This window comes from Amblyraja radiata, chromosome 23, assembly GCF_010909765.2.
Source record: "Amblyraja radiata isolate CabotCenter1 chromosome 23, sAmbRad1.1.pri, whole genome shotgun sequence".
Lineage (NCBI taxonomy): Eukaryota > Metazoa > Chordata > Chondrichthyes > Rajiformes > Rajidae > Amblyraja > Amblyraja radiata.
Window position 1 is genome coordinate 3,797,546 of NC_045978.1, and position 18,666 is coordinate 3,816,211.

The following is an 18,666-nucleotide window of genomic DNA, read 5'->3' on the forward strand; positions in this document are numbered from 1 at the left end:
GAGTAGAATTAGGCCATTCGGCCCATCAAGTCTACCCCGCCTTTCAATCATGGCTGATCTACCTCTCCCTCCTAACCCCATTCTCCTGGCTTCTCCCCATAACGCCTGACCCGTACTAATCAAGAATCTATCTATCTCTGCCTTATAAATATCCACTGATGTCTCATAGAAACATAGAAAATCGGTGCAGGAGGAGGCCATTTGGCCCTTCAGGCCAGCACCGCCATTCATCGTGATCATGGCTGATCGTCCCCTATCAATAACCCGTGCCTGCCTTCTCCCCATATCCCTTGACTCCACTAACCCCTAGAGCTCTATCTAACTCTCTCTTAAATCCATCCAGTGACTTGGCCTCCACTGCCCTCTGTGGCAGGGAATTCCATAAACTCATAAATTCTCCTCTACAACCTTCTGTGGCAAAGAATTCCACTGATTCACCAGCCTCTGACTAAAGAAATTCCTCCTCATTTCCCTCCTAAAAGAACGTCCTTTAATTCTGAGGCTGTGACCTCTAGTCCTAGACTCTCCCACTGGTGGAAACATCCTCTCCACATCCACTCTATCCAGGCCTTTCACTATTCTGTACGTTTCAATGAGGTCCCCCCACCCATTCTTCTAAACTCCAGCGAGTACAGGCCCAGTGCCGACAAACGCTCACCGTATGATAGACGAGTTATTCACTGTTGATTATGTAAAACCTGGCCTACAATGTTGAATAAATTGCCACACTTAATTGTCTCGATAATTTATTATTCTCACCGCACGCCATTAGAGTATAGCTGTAGTATATCTAGAGGAGCTGAATCATCCCACCACAACTAGAGAGCGGTCCTCAACTACTATCTACCTCATTGGTGACCCTCGGACTATCTTTGATCGGACTTTACTGGCTTTACCTTGCACAAAACATTATTCCTTTATCATGTATCTATACACTGTTAAATGGTTCGATTGTCATTATGCCGGCTGGTTAGCACGCAACAAAAGTTTTTCACTGCACCTCGGTACACGTGACTGAAACTATAACACTGACACAATATTTAGCACTCTGGTATTTTCCTCTTTGCTCTCCCAGTCACATTTATGCATGGCTTGATTGTATTTGATTGTAATTCACATGTTTAATCGATAATGTTTTGTTATTAATTTTAATGTTTTATGTGTTCATTTGTAAAGGGGCTGTCCCACTTGAGCGACCTAATCCGCGAGTTCTGGCGAGTTTGCCCTCGACTCATATTCGCAGCATGGTCGACACGAGGTCGTAGGAGGTCTTTGTAACTCTCCTTCATGCTCGAGAGTAGTCCCCGCGTACTCGAGGCCTCAGCTAGGTCGCGGTGTATTTTTCAACATGTTTGAAAAATGCCCGCGAGTAAAAAAATGTCGCCATGGAAAAAATCGATACTTTTTCTACTCGTAGGTTTAGTCGTAGTAGGTCGGCATATTAGTCGTAGGTAATCGAGGGTAGTCAAAGTTAGTCGTAGATAGTCTTCATTATAGTCGAAGGAGGTCGTCTTCACTCTCCACTATTCGGTATCCAATTTTCCCGAAGTTAGTCGTAGCTAGTCTTCAACATAGTTGAAGGAGGTCTTCAACGTGACACTTTTTCAAACTCCCCTAAACTCTTCTAAATTCGCCAATTAGGTCGCCCAAGTGGGACAGCCCCTTAACTGTCACTATATGTCATGTTGTCACCTGCGGGCAGAGCACCAAGGCAAATTCCTTGTATGTGAATACTTGGCCAATAAACTTAGGCATTCATTCATTTGTTTAGTATCATTTGACTAGAAAGATCTTTCACTGTATCTTGGTTGCCGTTACAAGAATAAACCAATATCAATAATAAATCAATAGCGTTAATAAGAGGCCCAGGTCAAATTTCACTCTAAACGGCAGCGTTTCAAACTTACCCCAAGTGGAGTGTGCGTACGTGCTTCTGCATCCCTGATGACGTGCTTAGAACCTTCCCACAATTCTTCCACAAACATTTAAACATGACCTTCATGGAATTCTGCAGGAATAGAACAGATGGAGTTGAGTGAACAAACCGTTGGTACAAAATCCCCGACCAGGACCACAGGGAGGTTCTACACTCCTGGAGCTAAATGTGCAGGAAGGAACTGCAGATGCTGGTTTAAATCGAAGGTAGACACAAAATGGGTCTCGACCCGAAACGTCACCCATTCCTTCTCTCCAGAGATGCTGTCTGGCCAGCTGAGTTACTCCAGCATTATGCGACTATCTTCAATCAGACTCAACCTGCTTTGGAAAGCCCTCACAAGAGTCATAGGTGCCAACTTCGGGTGCTGTCTGCGCGGAGTTTGCATGTTCACCCTGTGATCGCGTGGGTTTCCTCCGGCGTTCTGGTTTCCACAAATACGTGCGTGGTTGTAGGTGAATTGGCCTCTGTATAAATCACACCTTGTGTTTCGGGAGTGGCTGGGAAAGTGGATTAATGTAGGACCAGTGTGAATGTGTGACTGTTGGTCGGCCAGGACTCGCTGGGCTGAAGGGCCTGTTTCCATGCTGTACCTTTCAATCAATCCAATCTACTGAATTCAACATGGATTGGTTTTGTACCAAGACCCTCGATACGCTGTTCCACTTTCTCTCCTTTGGTGAAACCAATCTCTCTCTTTTTTTCCTTCTTTTTTTCATTTTTATTAGAAGCAATTGTACAAGATAAAACATTCGGCATCTAAAATTGTACAGCTTCATTTTTCACCTTATAACCTGAAAATGAGAATGCTTCTTATACATTGAAGGTAGACAAAAATGCTGGAGAAACTCAGCGGGTGAGGCAGCATCTATGGAGAGAAGGAATAGGCGACGTTTCTGGTCGAGACCCTTCTTCAGACCAAAGGGGGGGGGGGGGGGAGGGGAGGGCGGAAAGAAGAAAGGAAGAGGCGGGGACAGTGGGCTGTGGGAGAGCTGGGGGGGGGGGGGGGGGGGGAGGGGAAGGAGGGAGAAAGCAGGGACTACCTGAAATTGGAGAAGTCAATGTTCATACCGCTGGGGTGTAAACTACCCAAGCAAAATATGAGGTGCTGCTCCTCCAATTTACGGTGGGCCTCACTCTGGCCATGGAGGAGGCCCAGGACAGAAAGGCTGGATTCGGAGTGGGAGGGGGAGTTGAAGTGCTGAGCCACCGGGAGATCAGCTTGGTTTGTCTACCTTCGATTTTCCAGCATCTGCAGTTCCTTCTTGAACAATATCACCATATTAGGCGGCAAAAACAGCCACTCTGAAGCTGACAGAATGCCCGGAACCTATGCCTCTTTTTGCTAAATTGTTCTGACATTTGCATGTTCCATCTAGATGGATAAAGTGATTATTTGCTTTCTCAAGGAAGGGCTCATTGAACAATCCTTATCTCTTGATCCCAGCTTCCTAAATCACTTCATACATGTACACATGAGGCTTTGTCCTAACGGCGCCTTGTTGCAACAAGTTTCTGAATGTGTGCCACCCTTGTTGACAAGTGAAACTGCAGTTACTAAAGCTGTATAAATGATCAAATAACAATATTGAAAAAAAAACATAGCAAGCAAAGTTTTGTAGTAAAGCAACAATGTGCAATATTTTAATGTGAATTTTAATAATTATTAAAGCACTTCATGTTGTCCGCAGGAAATATGTTCCCGATGTTGGGGGGGAGTCCAGAACCAGTGGGCTGCAGTTTAAGAATAAGGGGTCGGCCATTTAGGACTAAGATGAGGAAAAACTTTTTCACTCAGAGAGTTGTGAATCTGTGGAATTCTCTGCCACAGAAGGCAGTGGAGGCCAATTCACTGGATGTTTTCAAGAGAGAGTTAGATTTAGCTCTTAGGGCTAGTGGCATCAAGGGATATGGGGAAAAAGCAGGAACGAGGTACTGGTTTTGGATGATCAGCCATGATCAAATTGAATGGCGGTGCTGGCTTGAAGGGTCGAATGGCCTACTCCTATTGGCACCTATTCTCTATGTTTCTATGGTAGATCAACATCATTTTGCCAATTTACCTTCCTACACTGCACGGCATGATGGCACAGCGGTAGAGTTGCTGCCTCACAGCGCCAGAGACCACGGGTGCTGTCTGTACGGAGTTTGTACGTTCTCCCCATGACCTGTGTGGGTTTTCTCTGGGTGCTCCAGTTTCCTCCCACACTCCAAAGACATACAAGTTTGCACAGGTACATACGCACTAAAGGCAGGAAATATGTTCCCGATGTTGGGGGAGTCCAGAACCAGGGGCCACAGTTTAAGAATAAGGAGTAAGCCATTTAGAACGGAGATGAGGAAACACTTTTTCATACAGAGAGCTGTGAGTCTGTGGAATTCTCTGCTTCAGAGGGCGGTGGAGGCCGGTTCTCTGGATACTTTCAAGAGAGAGTTAGATGGAGCTTTTAACGATAGTGGAGTTAAGGGATATGGGGAGAAGGCAGGCACGGGGTACTGATTGGGGATGATCAGCCATGATCACATTGAATGGCGGTGCTGGCTCGAAGGGCCGAATGGCCTCTACTCCTGCACCTATTGTCTATTGTTTGTAGGTTAATTGGCTTTGTTAAAATTTCTAAATTGTCCCTCGTGTGTGTAGGATAGTGTGAGTGTGTGGAGGTCGTTGGTCGGCACGGACTCGGTGGGCCGAAGGGCCTGTTTCTGCGCTGCACTGGTTATTCACTTGAAGATTTTCCCTGAACTCCACCTGCTGCAAGTACAACTGATGCCTTTTCTTGCTGTGCACAAGAACGCCAATGAACCAACGCAATTTTCAAAAGGTGATATCTTAATTGCCGAAGGCGATACAATTTAACATAGAAACATAGAAAATAAGTGCAGGAGTAGAGGCCATTCGGCCCTTCAAGCCTGCACCGCCATTCAATATGATCATGGCTGATCATCCAACTCAGTATCCCGTACCTGCCTTCTCTCCATACCCCCTGATCCCTTTAGCCACAAGGGCCACATCTAACTCACTCTTAAATATAGTCAATGAACTGTGGCCTCAACTACCTTCTGTGGCAGAGTTCCACAGATTCACCACTCTCTGTGTAAAAAATGATTTTCTCATCTCGGTCCTAAAATACTTCCCTCTTATCCTTAAACTGTGACCCCTTGTTCTGGACTTCCCCAACATCGGGAATAATCTTCCTGCATCTAGCCTGTCCAACCCCTTAAGAATTTTCTAAGTTTCTATAAGAGACATGTCACAAACTAATCCTGACTCAAAACAAAAGAAGGGTCCTCCAGCACTTTGCATTTTGCTCAGGATTCCAGCATCTGCAGTTCCATGCGTCTAGAAATCGTTTTGTTGTTTACCTCCCGCCTAGACCTGCATCTTTTACCCAGCACCAACTCTGTTTGATTTGTTTAAGAAGGAACTGCAGATGCTGGAAAAATCGCAGGTAGACAAAATTGCTGGAGAAACTCAGCGGGTGAGGCAGCATCTACGGAGAGAATGAATAGGTGACGTTTCGGGTCGAGAAGTCTGAAGAAGGGTCTCGACCCGAAACGTCACCTATTCCATCGCTCCATAGATGCTGCCTCACCCGCTGAGTTTCTCCAGCATTTTTTTGTCTACCTTATGTTTGATTTAGTACAAAGACACACAAAGTGCTGGAAGAACTCCGCAGGTCAGGCAGCATCTGTGGTGAACATGGGCAGGCAACGTCTCGAGTGTGGAGAGTCTTCTTCAGATTGATTGTAGTGGGGGAGGGAGGAGGAGAGCTGGATGAGAGGTGGGGATTGGACAAAGCCTGGCGAATGATGGGGGTTAGCACTGGTTTAGAGGGATACTAACAATGATTGCACAGGAACTCATAGAAAAACTAACACAACGATGAAACAACCAACGAGGGGCACAAAAAAAACTCAGCGGGACAGGCAGCATCTCTGGAAAAAAGGAATGGGTGACGTTTCGGGTCGAGTCCCTTCTTCAGGCTGAGAGTCAGGGGAAAGTGAAACAAGAGATAGAAACATAGATAATAGGTGCAGGAGTAGGCAATTCTGCCCTACGAGCCTGCACCGCCATTCAATATGATCATGGCTGATCATCCAACTCAGTATCCCGTACCTGCATTCTCTCCATCCCTTTAGCCACAAGGGCCACATCTAACTCCCTCTTAAATATAGCCAATGAATTGGCTTCAACTACCCTCTGTGGCAGAGAGTTCCAGAGATTCACCACTCTCTGTGTGAAAAATGTTTTTCTCATCTCGGTCTTAAAGGATTTCCCCCTTATCCTTAAGCTGTGACCCCTCGTTGTGGACTTCCCCAACATCGGGAACAATCTTCCTGCATCTAGCCTGTCCAACCCCTTAAGAATTTTGTAAGTTTCTTGTGTACCAGGCCGTTGTTAGTGGTGAGCCAGGTGAAAACGAGTTACAGACAACGAAACTAATGAATCAGCCAAAAAGTGGCGGTGCGATCCAAAATTAAATAATTCAGTCGGTCTGAATCGGTGATAGGAAGTAAAACCAAACCTTTCTTTTCCTGGGAGTAGGTTCCTCGAACAGGAAGTGAGTTGCCTCTGGTTCGTCGATGCCATCGTCCGATTGCCCGGACAGCGGGCAGGGCTTGGAGCCGTCAGCGGGCAAGGGTGGCGACGGGGTGGACGGGTTGGAGTGGTCACTCGGGACGTCCCAACTCCAGTTGCCGCTGGTGGTGCTGCTGTCAAAGCTGACCGACAGAGACGGACCCTCCTTCAGCACCTTGTCTGGAGAGGAAACAAAGACCTCAGCGCAGTGCGTAGGAAGGAACCGCAGGTGCTGCTTTACACCCTGTGTATACTCAGATATACACAAAGTGCTGGAGTAACTCAACGGGACTGGCCGCGTCCCTGGAGAGAAGGAATGGGTGACGTTTTGGGTCTTCAGATTCAGTATACGTCGCCTATTCCCTTCTCTCGAGAGATGCAGCGTAGGTTCACCGGGTTAATTCCCGGGATGGCGGGACTGTCATATGTTGATAGAATGGAGCGGCTGGGCTTGTATACACCGGAGTTTAGAAGGATGAGAGGGGATCTTATTGAAACATATAAGATTGTTAAGGGTTTGGACACGCTAGAGGCAGGAAATATGTTCCCGATGTTGGGGGAGTCCAGAACCAGGGGCCACAGTTTAAGAATATGGGGTAAGCCATTTAGAACGGAGATGAGGAAACACTATTTCACCCAGAGAGTTGTGAATCTGTGGAATTCTCTGCCTCAGAAGGCAGTGGATGCCAATTGTCTGGATGCTTTCAAGAGAGTTAGATAGGGCTCTTAAAGATATGGGGATGTGGGGAGAAGGCAGGAACGGGGTGCTGATTGTGGATGATCAGCCATGATCACATTGAAAGGGGGGTGCTGGCTCGAAGGGCCGAATGGCCTACTCCTGCACCTATTGTCTATTGTTACTCCAGCACTTTGTGTCCACTCACTGCAGTGGGACAAGTAAACAACACTGCAGATATAAATAAACAATGTTTGAGTACAACATTAATATCTCAGAGAATAAATGCAAAGTAATGAAATAGCCACTTGGTCAGGAGTGGCGCAGCGGTAGAGTTGCTGCCTCACAGCGCCAGAGACACAGGTTCGATCCTGACTACGGGCGCTGTCTGTACGGAGTTTGTACGTTCATCCGTGACCTGCGTGGGTTTACTCCGGCTGCTCCGGTTTCCTCCCACACACCAAAGACTTGGAGATTTGTAGGTTAATTGGCTTCTGGTTTGTTATCCCTGGTGTGTATCATTGGTCGATGTGGGCTCGTCGGGCTGAAAGGCCCGTTCCCACACTGCCTCTCTAAACTAAAGGTATTGATTGAAAGACACAGCCTGGAAACAGGCCCTTCGGCCCACCGAGTCCATGCTGACCATTAATCACCCATAGTTTTACATTATCCCACTTTCGTATCCGCTCCCTACGCACTCGAGGCGATGTACAGCTGGCAAATTAACGTACAAATCGGCACATCTTTGGGAAGTGGAAGGAAACCGGGGCACCTGGAGAAAACCCACGTGGTCCCCAGGGAGAACGACCAAGGTTCAGAAATAGCTACTTCCCCACAGCCATCAGGCTATCAAACTTGGCTCGGACAAAACTCTGAACATTAATATCCCATTATCTGTTATTTGCACTTCATCAGTTTATTTATTCATGTGTGTATATATTTATATCATGGTATTTGGACACACTGATCTGTTCTGTAGTCAATGCCTACTATGTTCTGTTGTGCTGAAGCAAAGCAAGAATTGCATTGTCCTATCAGGGACACATGACAATAAACTCTCTTGAACTTGAAGTCCACACAAACAGCAGCCGAGGTCAGGATCGAATCGGGGTCTCTGGCGCTGAGGCAGCAGATCTACCCGCTGCCCATGAAGGTATATAGACAGGAAAGGTTGAGGGGGGATATGGGACAAATATGGGACTAGCTCGGAGGGGGCATCTTGCTCTGTGTTGGATTGAAGGGCCTGCTTCCATACTGTACGACCCCTGGCTCTGATCCTTGCACATGCAACTCACAAGATGCAAAGTACCATGGGCTTTTTACTGCTGCCGAGAAGGACAATAAACTCTGATTCCAGAGTTCTTTCCAAATTTGTTATTTAGCAGGCTTCCCAGAGCTGTGCTGAGCAAAAATAAATCCTCCTCATAAACATTCCCACCGCAGTGGGAATTTGCTAAACAGCCTTTACCCGAGTCTGGAATGCAACACGATCGACCAGGCAACATATAGCGGAGTTTATTGTGTTTGTAGACAGAATGCCTCTTAAAAGGACAATCCAAGAAGCTTATGTTTGTTTGTTATAACCATTTGACAATGGACAATAGACAATAGGCGCAGGAGGAGGCCATTCGGCCCTTCGAGCCAGCACCGCCATTCAATGTGATCGTGGCTGATCATCCCCAATCAGTACCCCGTTCCTGCCCTCTCCCCCATATCCCCTTGTTGGAATAATTACTGGCAGTCGAGGTGATCGCTGAACCAAACCAAAGGTTTCCAAGCGAGCAAAGCAATAATTTAACGATAAAAAAATCTTCCATCTTATATTCAAATATCGGGACGGGGCAGTCACGGTGGAGCAGCGGCAGAGTTGCTGCCTTACAGCGCGTGCAGCGCCGGAGACCCGGCTTCGATCCCGACTACGGGCGCCGTCTGCACGGAGTTTGTACGTTCCTCCCGTGACGTCGGTGGGCCCAGCCGGTCGAGGGCAACGGACAAGGCCCCTGCAGCAGCCTGGGACTCGCCTTTTTTTTTCACACAGAGAGTGGTGAATCTCTGGAACTCCCTGTGCCTGCCACAGAAGGTAGTTGAGGCCACAGTTCATTGGCTATATTTAAGAGGGAGTTAGATGTGGCCCTTGTGGCTAAAGGGGATCAGGGGGTATGGAGAGAAGGCAGGTACAGGATACTGAGTTGGATGATTAGCCATGATCATATTGAATGGCGGTGCAGGCTCGAAGGGCCGAATGGCCTACTCCTGCACCTATTTTCTATGTTTCTATAATGCTGGAGTAACTCAGCGGGGCAGGCAGCATCTCTGGAGTTACTCAACTCAGTAACTCAGCGGGTGAGGCAGCATCTCTGGAGAGAAGGAATGGGCGACATTTCGGGTCGTGACCAGAAGGGATGCTGCCTCACCCGCTGAGTTACTCCAGCATTTTGTGTGTCTATACGGTTCTATGTTCTGCTTAACAAGCATAAAACCCACCTGAGGTTACAAACCTACCTAATAACTGCGTCCCTGTGTTTGGGCTCAGGACCAGGGGACTGGTGGACAGGCTGGTCAGAACCGCAGCTGCCATGACTTCATCCATGTCCGCTTCTTCAGAGGGTTTCCTGCAAGAACATGAATCAGACCACGAATTAAAACCTCTCTCGATCGGTCAACGGCCCAATTTGGAAAATATCTCTTGGCCGATTTTAGATTCATCGGCAAATCTAACCAGGGGCGGCACGGTGGCGCAGCGGTAGAGTTTCCGTCTCGTAGCGCCAGACAATAGACAACAGGTGCAGGAGGAGGCCATTCGGCCCTTCAAGCCAGCACCGCCATTCAATGCGATCGTGGCTGATCATCCCCAATCAGTACCCCGTTCCTGCCTCCTCCCCATATCCCCTGACTCCGCTATCTTTAAGAGCCCTATCTAGCTCTCTCTTGAAAGCATCCAGAGAACCGGCCTCCATCGCCCTCTGAGGCAGAGAATTCCACAGGCTCACAGCTCTCTGTGAGAAAAAGTGTTTCCTCATCTCCGTTCTCCGTTCCTGCCTTCTCCCCATATCTCCTGACTCCGCTATTTTTAAGAGCCCTACGCCTACTCCTATTGTCTATTGTGGGACTAGTGTAGATGGGGCATGTTGGTCGGCGTGGGCAAGTTGGGCCGAAGGGCCTGTTTCCACGATGCATAACTCTACAACAAAGATACATCATGCAAACAGCACCTCCATCCCACCGAGACCATGCATCACCCATTCACACTAGTCTCATGCTATCCCCTGTACAGTTGTAATACAGTAATAGGGATTTAAATCCACATGGGTGACTTTGGGCCTCCACACTGCGTAACCACAACAATCACTAAGACAAACAGCTTGGCTGAACTGAAGGTGGAGCGAGCATTACGACATTTGGCCAAGACTCTCAGACGTTCAATGTTTAAAGAGACAGGCACATGGAAGAGAAAAAAAAAATCACACGTTTCCTTCATGACCTACACTTTAGTTTTCAGTCAACACTTGATTGATTCCACATTCACTGACTCCCACAAATGTGATTAATGGGGCTGTCCCACTGTACGAGGTAATTCAAGAGTTCTCCCGAGTTTCCCCTGATTCGCAACTCGGAGTTTTACGGTAATGGCCACTCGTAGGTACTCGGGGCTCTCGTGGACATTTTTCAACATGTTGAAAAATCTTCCCGAGCTTACCGCGTTTCCCGAGTACCTGCCGTTAGCGTTACGAGCCGCTAAGAGACGTCCCCGAGCTCCGACGTACCCGCTACGTACTTACCACGAGTTTGATTTTTTTTTAAACTCGGGAGAGCTCTTGAATGAACTCGTACAGTAGGACAGGATCAATGTGCAGGAAGGAACTGCAGATGCTGGGTTACACCAAAGATAAGACACCAAATGCTGGAGTAACTCAGCGGGCCAGGCAGCATCTCTGGAGAGAAGGAATAGGTGTTCATTTCGAGTCGAGACCCTTCTTCAGACAATGTGTGATAGCTCTGACCATCATTAATTTATTTTACCGAGGTTTGTAATACATTGTTATGGAGTTATACAGCAGCAAAAACAGGCCCTTCGGCCCAACTCGCCCATGGCAACCAAGGTGCCCCATCTAAGCTAGTCCCGTTGCCTGCAATTGAATCATATTCCTCCGCCTTTAGTTTAGAGATACAGCGTGGAAACAGGCCCTTTCGTCCCACCGAGTCCGCGCCGACCAGTGATCCCCGCACATTAACACTATCCTACACCCACTAGGGACAATTTTTACATTTACCAAGCCAATTAACCTACAAACACGTACGTCTTTGGAGTGTGGGAGGAAACCGAAGATCTCGGAGAAAACCCTCGCCGGTCACGGGGAGAACGTGCAAACTCCGTACAGGCAGCACCCGTAGTCGGGATCGAACCCGGGTCTCTGTAAGGCATCAACTCTACCGCTTCGCCACTGTGCTGCCTTATAAGGGGCAACGCAGTAAGTGGCATGAACCTTTCTCATCCAGGCCCTGTCCGAGGGTTTTTTTAAAAATGCTGTTAAGGTTTCTGTCTCAACTCCCTCCTCCGGCAGCTTGTTCCCTCCCTGTGTGAACCAGTCACCCTTTTTACCAGGTTCCTGTTATATCTTTTCGACAGATGGCACAATGGGCTAAATGTTCGGCTGGCGACCGGAAGGTAGCCGGTTCGAATCCCGCTTGGAGTGCATACTGTCGTTGTGTCCTTGGGCAAGACACTTCACCCACCTTTGCCTGTGTGTGAATGTGTGTGAGTGATTGGTGGTGGTCGGAGGGGCCGTAGGCGCAGATTGGCAGCCACGCTTCCGTCAGTCTGCCCCAGGGGGCAGCTGTGGCTACAGAAGTAGCTTACCACCACCGAGTGTGACTGAGGAGTGAATGAATAATGCGATGTAAAGCGCCTTGAGTATTAGAAAGGCGCTATATAAATCCCATCCATTATTATTATTATTATCTTTTCCCTCCTTTAAACCTCCGTTGGGAACCAGCATTGGTCCATTGTCCTAAATGCCTCGTCCACGATGTGATGAGTATATTTAGAAAGTGGAAGAGTTGCTCTTAAATTAGACCTGTCACCACCTTGCAATATCCCAAAGCGGATTAGAGCGAATCCAGGGCTTTGTGCGTGCACCAACTTGCTCCCAACATGGTTCACAAAGAACAGGCCTGACCCAAAACGTCACCCATCCATGTTCTCCAGAGATGCTGCCTGACCCGCCAAGATACTCCAGCTGCGTCTTTTGTGTCTATATTTGGTATAAACCAGCATCTGCAGTTCCTTTGATGGAACTTCCCGGTCCATCATCGGCCCTGACCTCCCCACCATCGAGGGGATCGATCGCAGTCGCTGCCTCAAAAAGGCTGCCAGCATCATCAAGGACCCACACCATCCTGGCCACACACTCATCTCCCCGCTACCTTCAGGTAGAAGGTACAGGAGCCTGAAGACTGCAACATCCAGGTTCAGGAACAGCTACTTCCCCACAGCCATCAGACTATTAAACACAACTTCAAACAAACTCTGAACTATAACAACCTATTGCACTTTATCTGTTATTTAAGTGTGTATATATATATATTCTATGGTAGACAAAAGTGCTGGAGAAACACAGCGGGTGCAGCAGCATCTATGGAGCGAAGGAAATAGGTAACGTTTCGGGCCGAAACCCTTCGGGTTTCCCGAGTACCTGCCGTTAGCGTTACGAGCCGCTAAGTGACGTCCCCGAGCTCCGACGTACCCGCTACGTACATTCTACGTGCTTACGTAGGTGTCATGGTACACCAGTCATTGAAAGTAGGCATGCAGGTGCAGCAGGCAGTGAAGAAAGCGAATGGTATGTTAGCTTTCATAGCAAAAGGATTTGAGTATAGGAGCAGGGAGGTTCTACTGCAGTTGTACAGGGTCTTGGTGAGACCACACTTGGAGTATTGCGTACAGTTTTGGTCTCCAAATCTGAGGAAGGACATTGTTGCCATAGAGGGAGTGCAGAGAAGGTTCACCAGACTGATTCCTGGGATGTCAGGACTGTCTTATGAAGAAAGACTGGATAGACTTGGTTTATACTCTCTAGAATTTAGGAGATTGAGAGGGGATCTTATAGAAACTTACAAAATTCTTAAGGGGTTGGACAGGCTAGACGCAGGAAGATTGCTCCCGATGTTGGGGAAGTCCAGGACAAGGGGTCACAGCTTAAGGATAAGGGGGAAATCCTTTAAAACCGAGATGAGAAGAACTTTTTTCACACAGAGAGTGGTGAATCTCTGGAACTCCCTGCCACAGAGGGTAGTCGAGGCCACAGTTCATTGGTTATATTTAAGAGGGAGTTAGATGTGGCCCTTGTGGCTAAGGGGATCAGAGGGTATGGAGAGAAGGCAGGTACGGGATACTGAGTTGGATGATCAGCCATGATCATATTGAATGGCGGTGCAGGCTCGAAGGGCCGAATGGCCTACTCCTGCACCTAATTTCTATGTTTCTATGTTTCTATGTTACCACGAGTTTGATTTTTTTTTAAACTCGGGAGAGCTCTTGAATGAACTCGTACAGTGGGACAGGGCCTTAAAGTCCACAGGGAGTGTAAGAATTGTTGATTACTCCCCCAGGCAGTGTACAAGAGTTGACACTTGCTCCAGCGCCATCACGGATCCTTCAAAGTTTCAAAGCTGTTAAAAATCTAGAGTCTTATCTTGGCAACAAAGGCTGGTTGTCTTGAGGTGGAGCTGCTGGGATCGGCCTGGCCTGGCCTGGCCTGGCGAATATCAAGTGTCAAGAGAGTGTCACAGATAGAACAATGACATTCCTACTTGCTGCAGCACAGCAGAATATGTAAACATAATATACTGTAAACAATACAATAAACGAGAGAGAAAATAAAGTTCAGTGTGTGTACATACACACAAACTCACAAATACACACATATAGAGATCGTATGCTTTCAAGAGAGAGCTAGATAGGGCTCTTAAAGATAGCGGAGTCAGGGGATATGGGGAGAAGGCAGGAACGGGGTACTGATTGGGGATGATCAGCCATGATCACATTGAATGGTGGTGCTGGCTCGAAGGGCTGAATGGCCTACTCCTGCACCTATTGTCTATTGTATATACACACACACAGACACACAAAACAAACATTAATAGTGCGATAATGACAATAACACTCTATGTAGTTCAGAGCTTATTTGAGGTTGTCGTGTTTAATAGCCTGATGGCTGTGGGGAAGCAGCTATTCCTGAACCTGGATGTTACAGTTTTCAGGCTCCTGTACCTACTTCCCGATGGCAGGGGTGAGATGAGAGCGTGGCCAGGGTGGTGTGTGTGTCTCCGATGATGCTGGCTGCCTTTCTGCGGTGAAATCCCTTCGGCGGTGGGGAGGTCAGGGCCGGTGGTGATGTCGGTGTCCTTGGGCGCGTCCGATCCGCGCGCCCGCTCTGTGGGGTCTCCAGCCGTGCCCGATCTAGGGGGCCGGCTGCGACCGTCGGCACGCAGACGGTATCAAAATAGCACCGTGGTTTCTCCCCTGGGATCAGATCAGGTCACTGTTTACCAAGCCTGGTCTAGAAAGACTGCACCCGCCCCCATACACTGCTCTCCGCACTTTCCTGCAATCAACCCGGTCTCGTGCCTGCCTGCCTGACTGCCCCACACACACACACACACAGAGTCACAGCTGTCTGTAGACACACTCGCACCTCAATTAACAACAGCTTGGTCAGATAACAAGTCACACTGAGCCAAAGGTGTTATTGGGCAAGAGATCAAACCATTAGATATGACAGGTGGACAAAAATGCTGGAGAAACTCAGCGGGTGCAACAGCATCTATGGAGCGAAGGAAATAGGCAACGTTTCGGGCTGAATAGGAACCATTTCAGGAAATAGGCAACGTTTCGGGCCGAAACCCAAAGGGTTTCGGCCCGAAACGTTGCCTATTTCCTTCGCTCCATAGATGCTGCTGCACCCGCTGAGTTTCTCCAGCATTTTTTGTCTACCTTCGATTTTCCAGCATCTGCAGTTCCTTCTGAAAACACATTAGATGACGACACCACTGTTGTGGGACGTATCACTGATGGGGATGAGTCAGAGTACAGAAGAGAGATCGAGCAACTGTCCATATGGTGCCAGCACAATAACCTGGCCCTCAACACCAGCAAAACCAAGGAACTGATTGTGGACTTTGGAAGGAGTAGGAGGGGGACCCACAGCCCCATCTATATCAACGGGTCGATGGTTGAAAGGGTCAAGAGCTTCAAATTCCTGGGCGTGCACATCTCTGAAGATCTCTCCTGGTCCGAGAACACTAATGCAATTATCAAGAAAGCTCATCAGCGCCTCTACTTCCTGAGAAGATTACGGAGAGTCGGATTGTCAAGGAAGACTCTCTCTAACTTCTACAGGTGCACAGTAGAGAGCATACTGACCGGTTGCATCGTGGCTTGGTTCGGCAATTTGAGCGCCCTGGAGAGGAAAAGACTACAAAAAGTAGTAAACACTGCCCAGTCCATCATCGGCTCTGACCTTCCTTCCATCGAGGGGATTTATCGCAGTCACTGCCTCAAAAAGGCTGGCAGTATCATCAAAGACCCACACCATCCTGGCCACACACTCATCTCCCTGCTACCTTCAGGTAGAAGGTACAGGAGCCTGAAGACTGCAACAACCAGGTTCAGGAATAGCTACTTCCCCTCAGCCATCAGGCTATTAAACCTGGCTCGGACAAAACTCTGATTATTAATAACCACTTTCTGTTATTTGCACTTTACCAGTTTATTTATTCATGTGTGTATATATTTATACAACGGTATATGGACACACTGATCTGTTTTGTAGTAAATGCCTACTATGTTCTGTGTGCTGAAGCAAAGCAAGAATTTCATTGTCCTATACAGTGACAATAAACTCACTTGAACTAGATATGACAATTCCAAAATATGAAGGCAAATCAGGTTTCGCACAAAGGTGTCTTGACCCAAAACATCACCCATTCCGTCTCTCCAGAGATGCTGCCTGTCCCTGCTGAGCTTAGTTTGGTTTAGAGATACAGCGCGGAAACAGGCCCTTCGGCCCATCGGGTCCATACCGGCCAGCGATCCCTGCACATTAACGCTATCCTACACACACTAGGGACAATTTACACATCCACCAAGCCAATAAAGGCAGTTACTCCAGCATTTGGCCCCACAGCAGAAGCATGCACGTCGCAGAGCTGAAAACTGGAACTATCCCGAGCTAATTCTGCTACCACCATCATCTACTGCGACAAGAGATGGCTCCCCACTGATTGTCGCCGGAGGCTTGCGTCCTGTTCAGGACGGACGATGACTGCGAGGTCAACATTTGTAACATGGAAAATGGGCACAAGCAAGAAGAAGACTCCAGCATTTTGTGTCTGTCTTCAAGGGAAAGGAGATTTGGGTAGAGCTTCAAGCATGGCAACTAAACTGTGTCTGCATGAGTTGATTCTTCATTCCCTTCCCTCCTATCCTGGTCGGTGTCGACATTACACTTGAGTATGAAGGGTCTCGACCCGAAAACGCCACCCATTCCTTCTCTCCAGAGACAATAGGCAATAGGCAATAGGTGCAGGAGGAGGCCATTCGGCCCTTCGAGCCAGCAGCACCATTCAATGTGATCATGGCTGATCATCCCCAATCAGTACCCCGTTCCTGCCTTCTGCCCATATCCCCTGACTCCACTATCTTTAAGAGCCCTATCTAGCTCTTTCTTGAAAGCATCCAGAGAACCGGCCTCCAGAGGCAGACTCACCACTCTCTGTGAGAAAAAGTGTCTCCTCGTCTGTCTGCCTGTCCCGCCGAGTTCAGGCCCCGTCCCACTGTATGAGTTCATTCAAGAGCTCTCCCGAGTTAAAAAAAAAAATCAAACTCGTGGTAAGTACGTAGAATGTACGTCGGAGCTCGGGGGACGTCTCTTAGCGGCTCGTAACGCTAACGGCAGGTACTCGGGAAACGCGGTAAGCTCGTGAAGTTTTTTTTCAAGATGTTGAAAAATGTCCACGAGAGCCCCGAGTACCTACGAGCGGCCATTACCGTAATTCTCCGAGTTCGAATCGGGGGGGAAACTCGGGAGAACTCTTGAATTAGCTCGTACAGTGGGACAGCCCCTCTACTCCAGCATTTTGTGTCCTACTGCACTTGAGTGTTGGTCTTCCACAAGTAAGCAAGGAATTGATCTAAAAGAAGGTAGACAAAAAATGCTGGAGAAACTCAGCGGGTGCAGCAGCATCTATGGAGCGAAGGAAATAGGCAACGTTTCGGGCCGAAACCCTTTGGGTTTCGACCCGAAACGTTGCCTATTTCCTTTGGGTTTCGGCCCGAAACGTTGCCTATTTCCTGAACAAAGGGTCACAGTTTAAGGATAAGGGGGAAATCTTTTAGGACCGAGACCGAGATTTGACTTGAGAATTAAGGGACTGAAGTTTAGGGGTAACATGAGGGGGAACTTCTTTACTCAGAGAGTGGTAGCTGTGTGGAATGAGCTTCCAGTGAAGGTGGTGGAGGCAGGTTCGTTTTTATCATTTAAAAATAAATTGGATAGTTATATGGATGGGAAAGGAATGGAGGATTATGGTCTGAGCGCAGGTATATGGGACTAGGGGAGATTATGTGTTCGGCACGGACTAGAAGGGTCGAGATGGCCTGTTTCCGTGCTGTAATTGTTATATGGTTATATGGTTATATGAGGAAAACATTTTTCACACAGAGAGTGGAGAATCTCTGGAATTCTCTGCCACAGAAGGTAGTTGAGGCCACAGTTCATTGGCTATATTTAAGAGGGAGTTAGATGTGGCCCTTGTGGCTAAAGGGATCAGGGGGTATGGAGAGAAGGCAGGTACGGGATACTGAGTTGGATGATCAGCCGTGATCATATCGAATGGCGGTGCAGGCTCGAAGGGCCGAATTGCCTACTCCTGCACCTATTGTCTATGTTTCTATGAAATGGTTCCTATTCGGCCCGAAACGTTGCCTAGTTTCCTTCGCTCCATAGATGCTGTTGCACCTGCTGAGTTTCTCCAGCATTTTTGTCTACCTGTCATATCTAATGGCTGGATCTCTTGCCCAATAACACCTTTAATTTAAAAAGAGATTTGTTTGGGAGAGGGGATTGGTCAAGCTGTCCCCAGCAACCAGGAGGAATCGAGAGAAAATAAACCATTCGACAAGAAGTTAGCAAACAGTGGGCAGGAAATCCAGCCTATGTGACGTAACCAGAGCAAACTGGTTCTGACTGTGAGCCGAGCCAAGCTGCCGAGAGATTTGGCAGGCTGCTGACCGCAGCGTTTCTGAATGCCAAAAAAATGAGTCTCTTGGTTGGGTCGGGAGATCGGCAAGCCAAAGGGAAGCTGAGGAAACTTCCCAGCCACTCCAGCTGGGAAAGAATCCTTTTCGTAGTGTGTGTGTGTGTGACCAAGATCCTCCAAAGTTTGAGCCTTTAAAAGTATATGATGTATGACTGT

At 48.0% G+C, this 18,666-nt stretch overlaps 1 protein-coding gene across 2 annotated transcripts in view; it reads right to left on the minus strand.

The window, feature by feature from the left end:
- The window catches only part of LOC116986160 (zinc finger protein 704-like), a 71,310-nt gene that overhangs the window by 8,621 nt on the left and 44,023 nt on the right, over positions 1 to 18,666 (minus strand). For both annotated transcript variants that reach the window (XM_033041386.1, XM_033041385.1), the window contains exons 3-5: positions 9,694 to 9,803; positions 6,463 to 6,695; positions 1,908 to 2,008 (exon numbers count right to left, since the gene is read on the minus strand). In XM_033041386.1, coding sequence (XP_032897277.1) covers positions 1,908 to 2,008; positions 6,463 to 6,695; positions 9,694 to 9,803 — 444 coding nt within the window. The remainder of the gene's footprint in view (positions 1 to 1,907; positions 2,009 to 6,462; positions 6,696 to 9,693; positions 9,804 to 18,666) is intronic.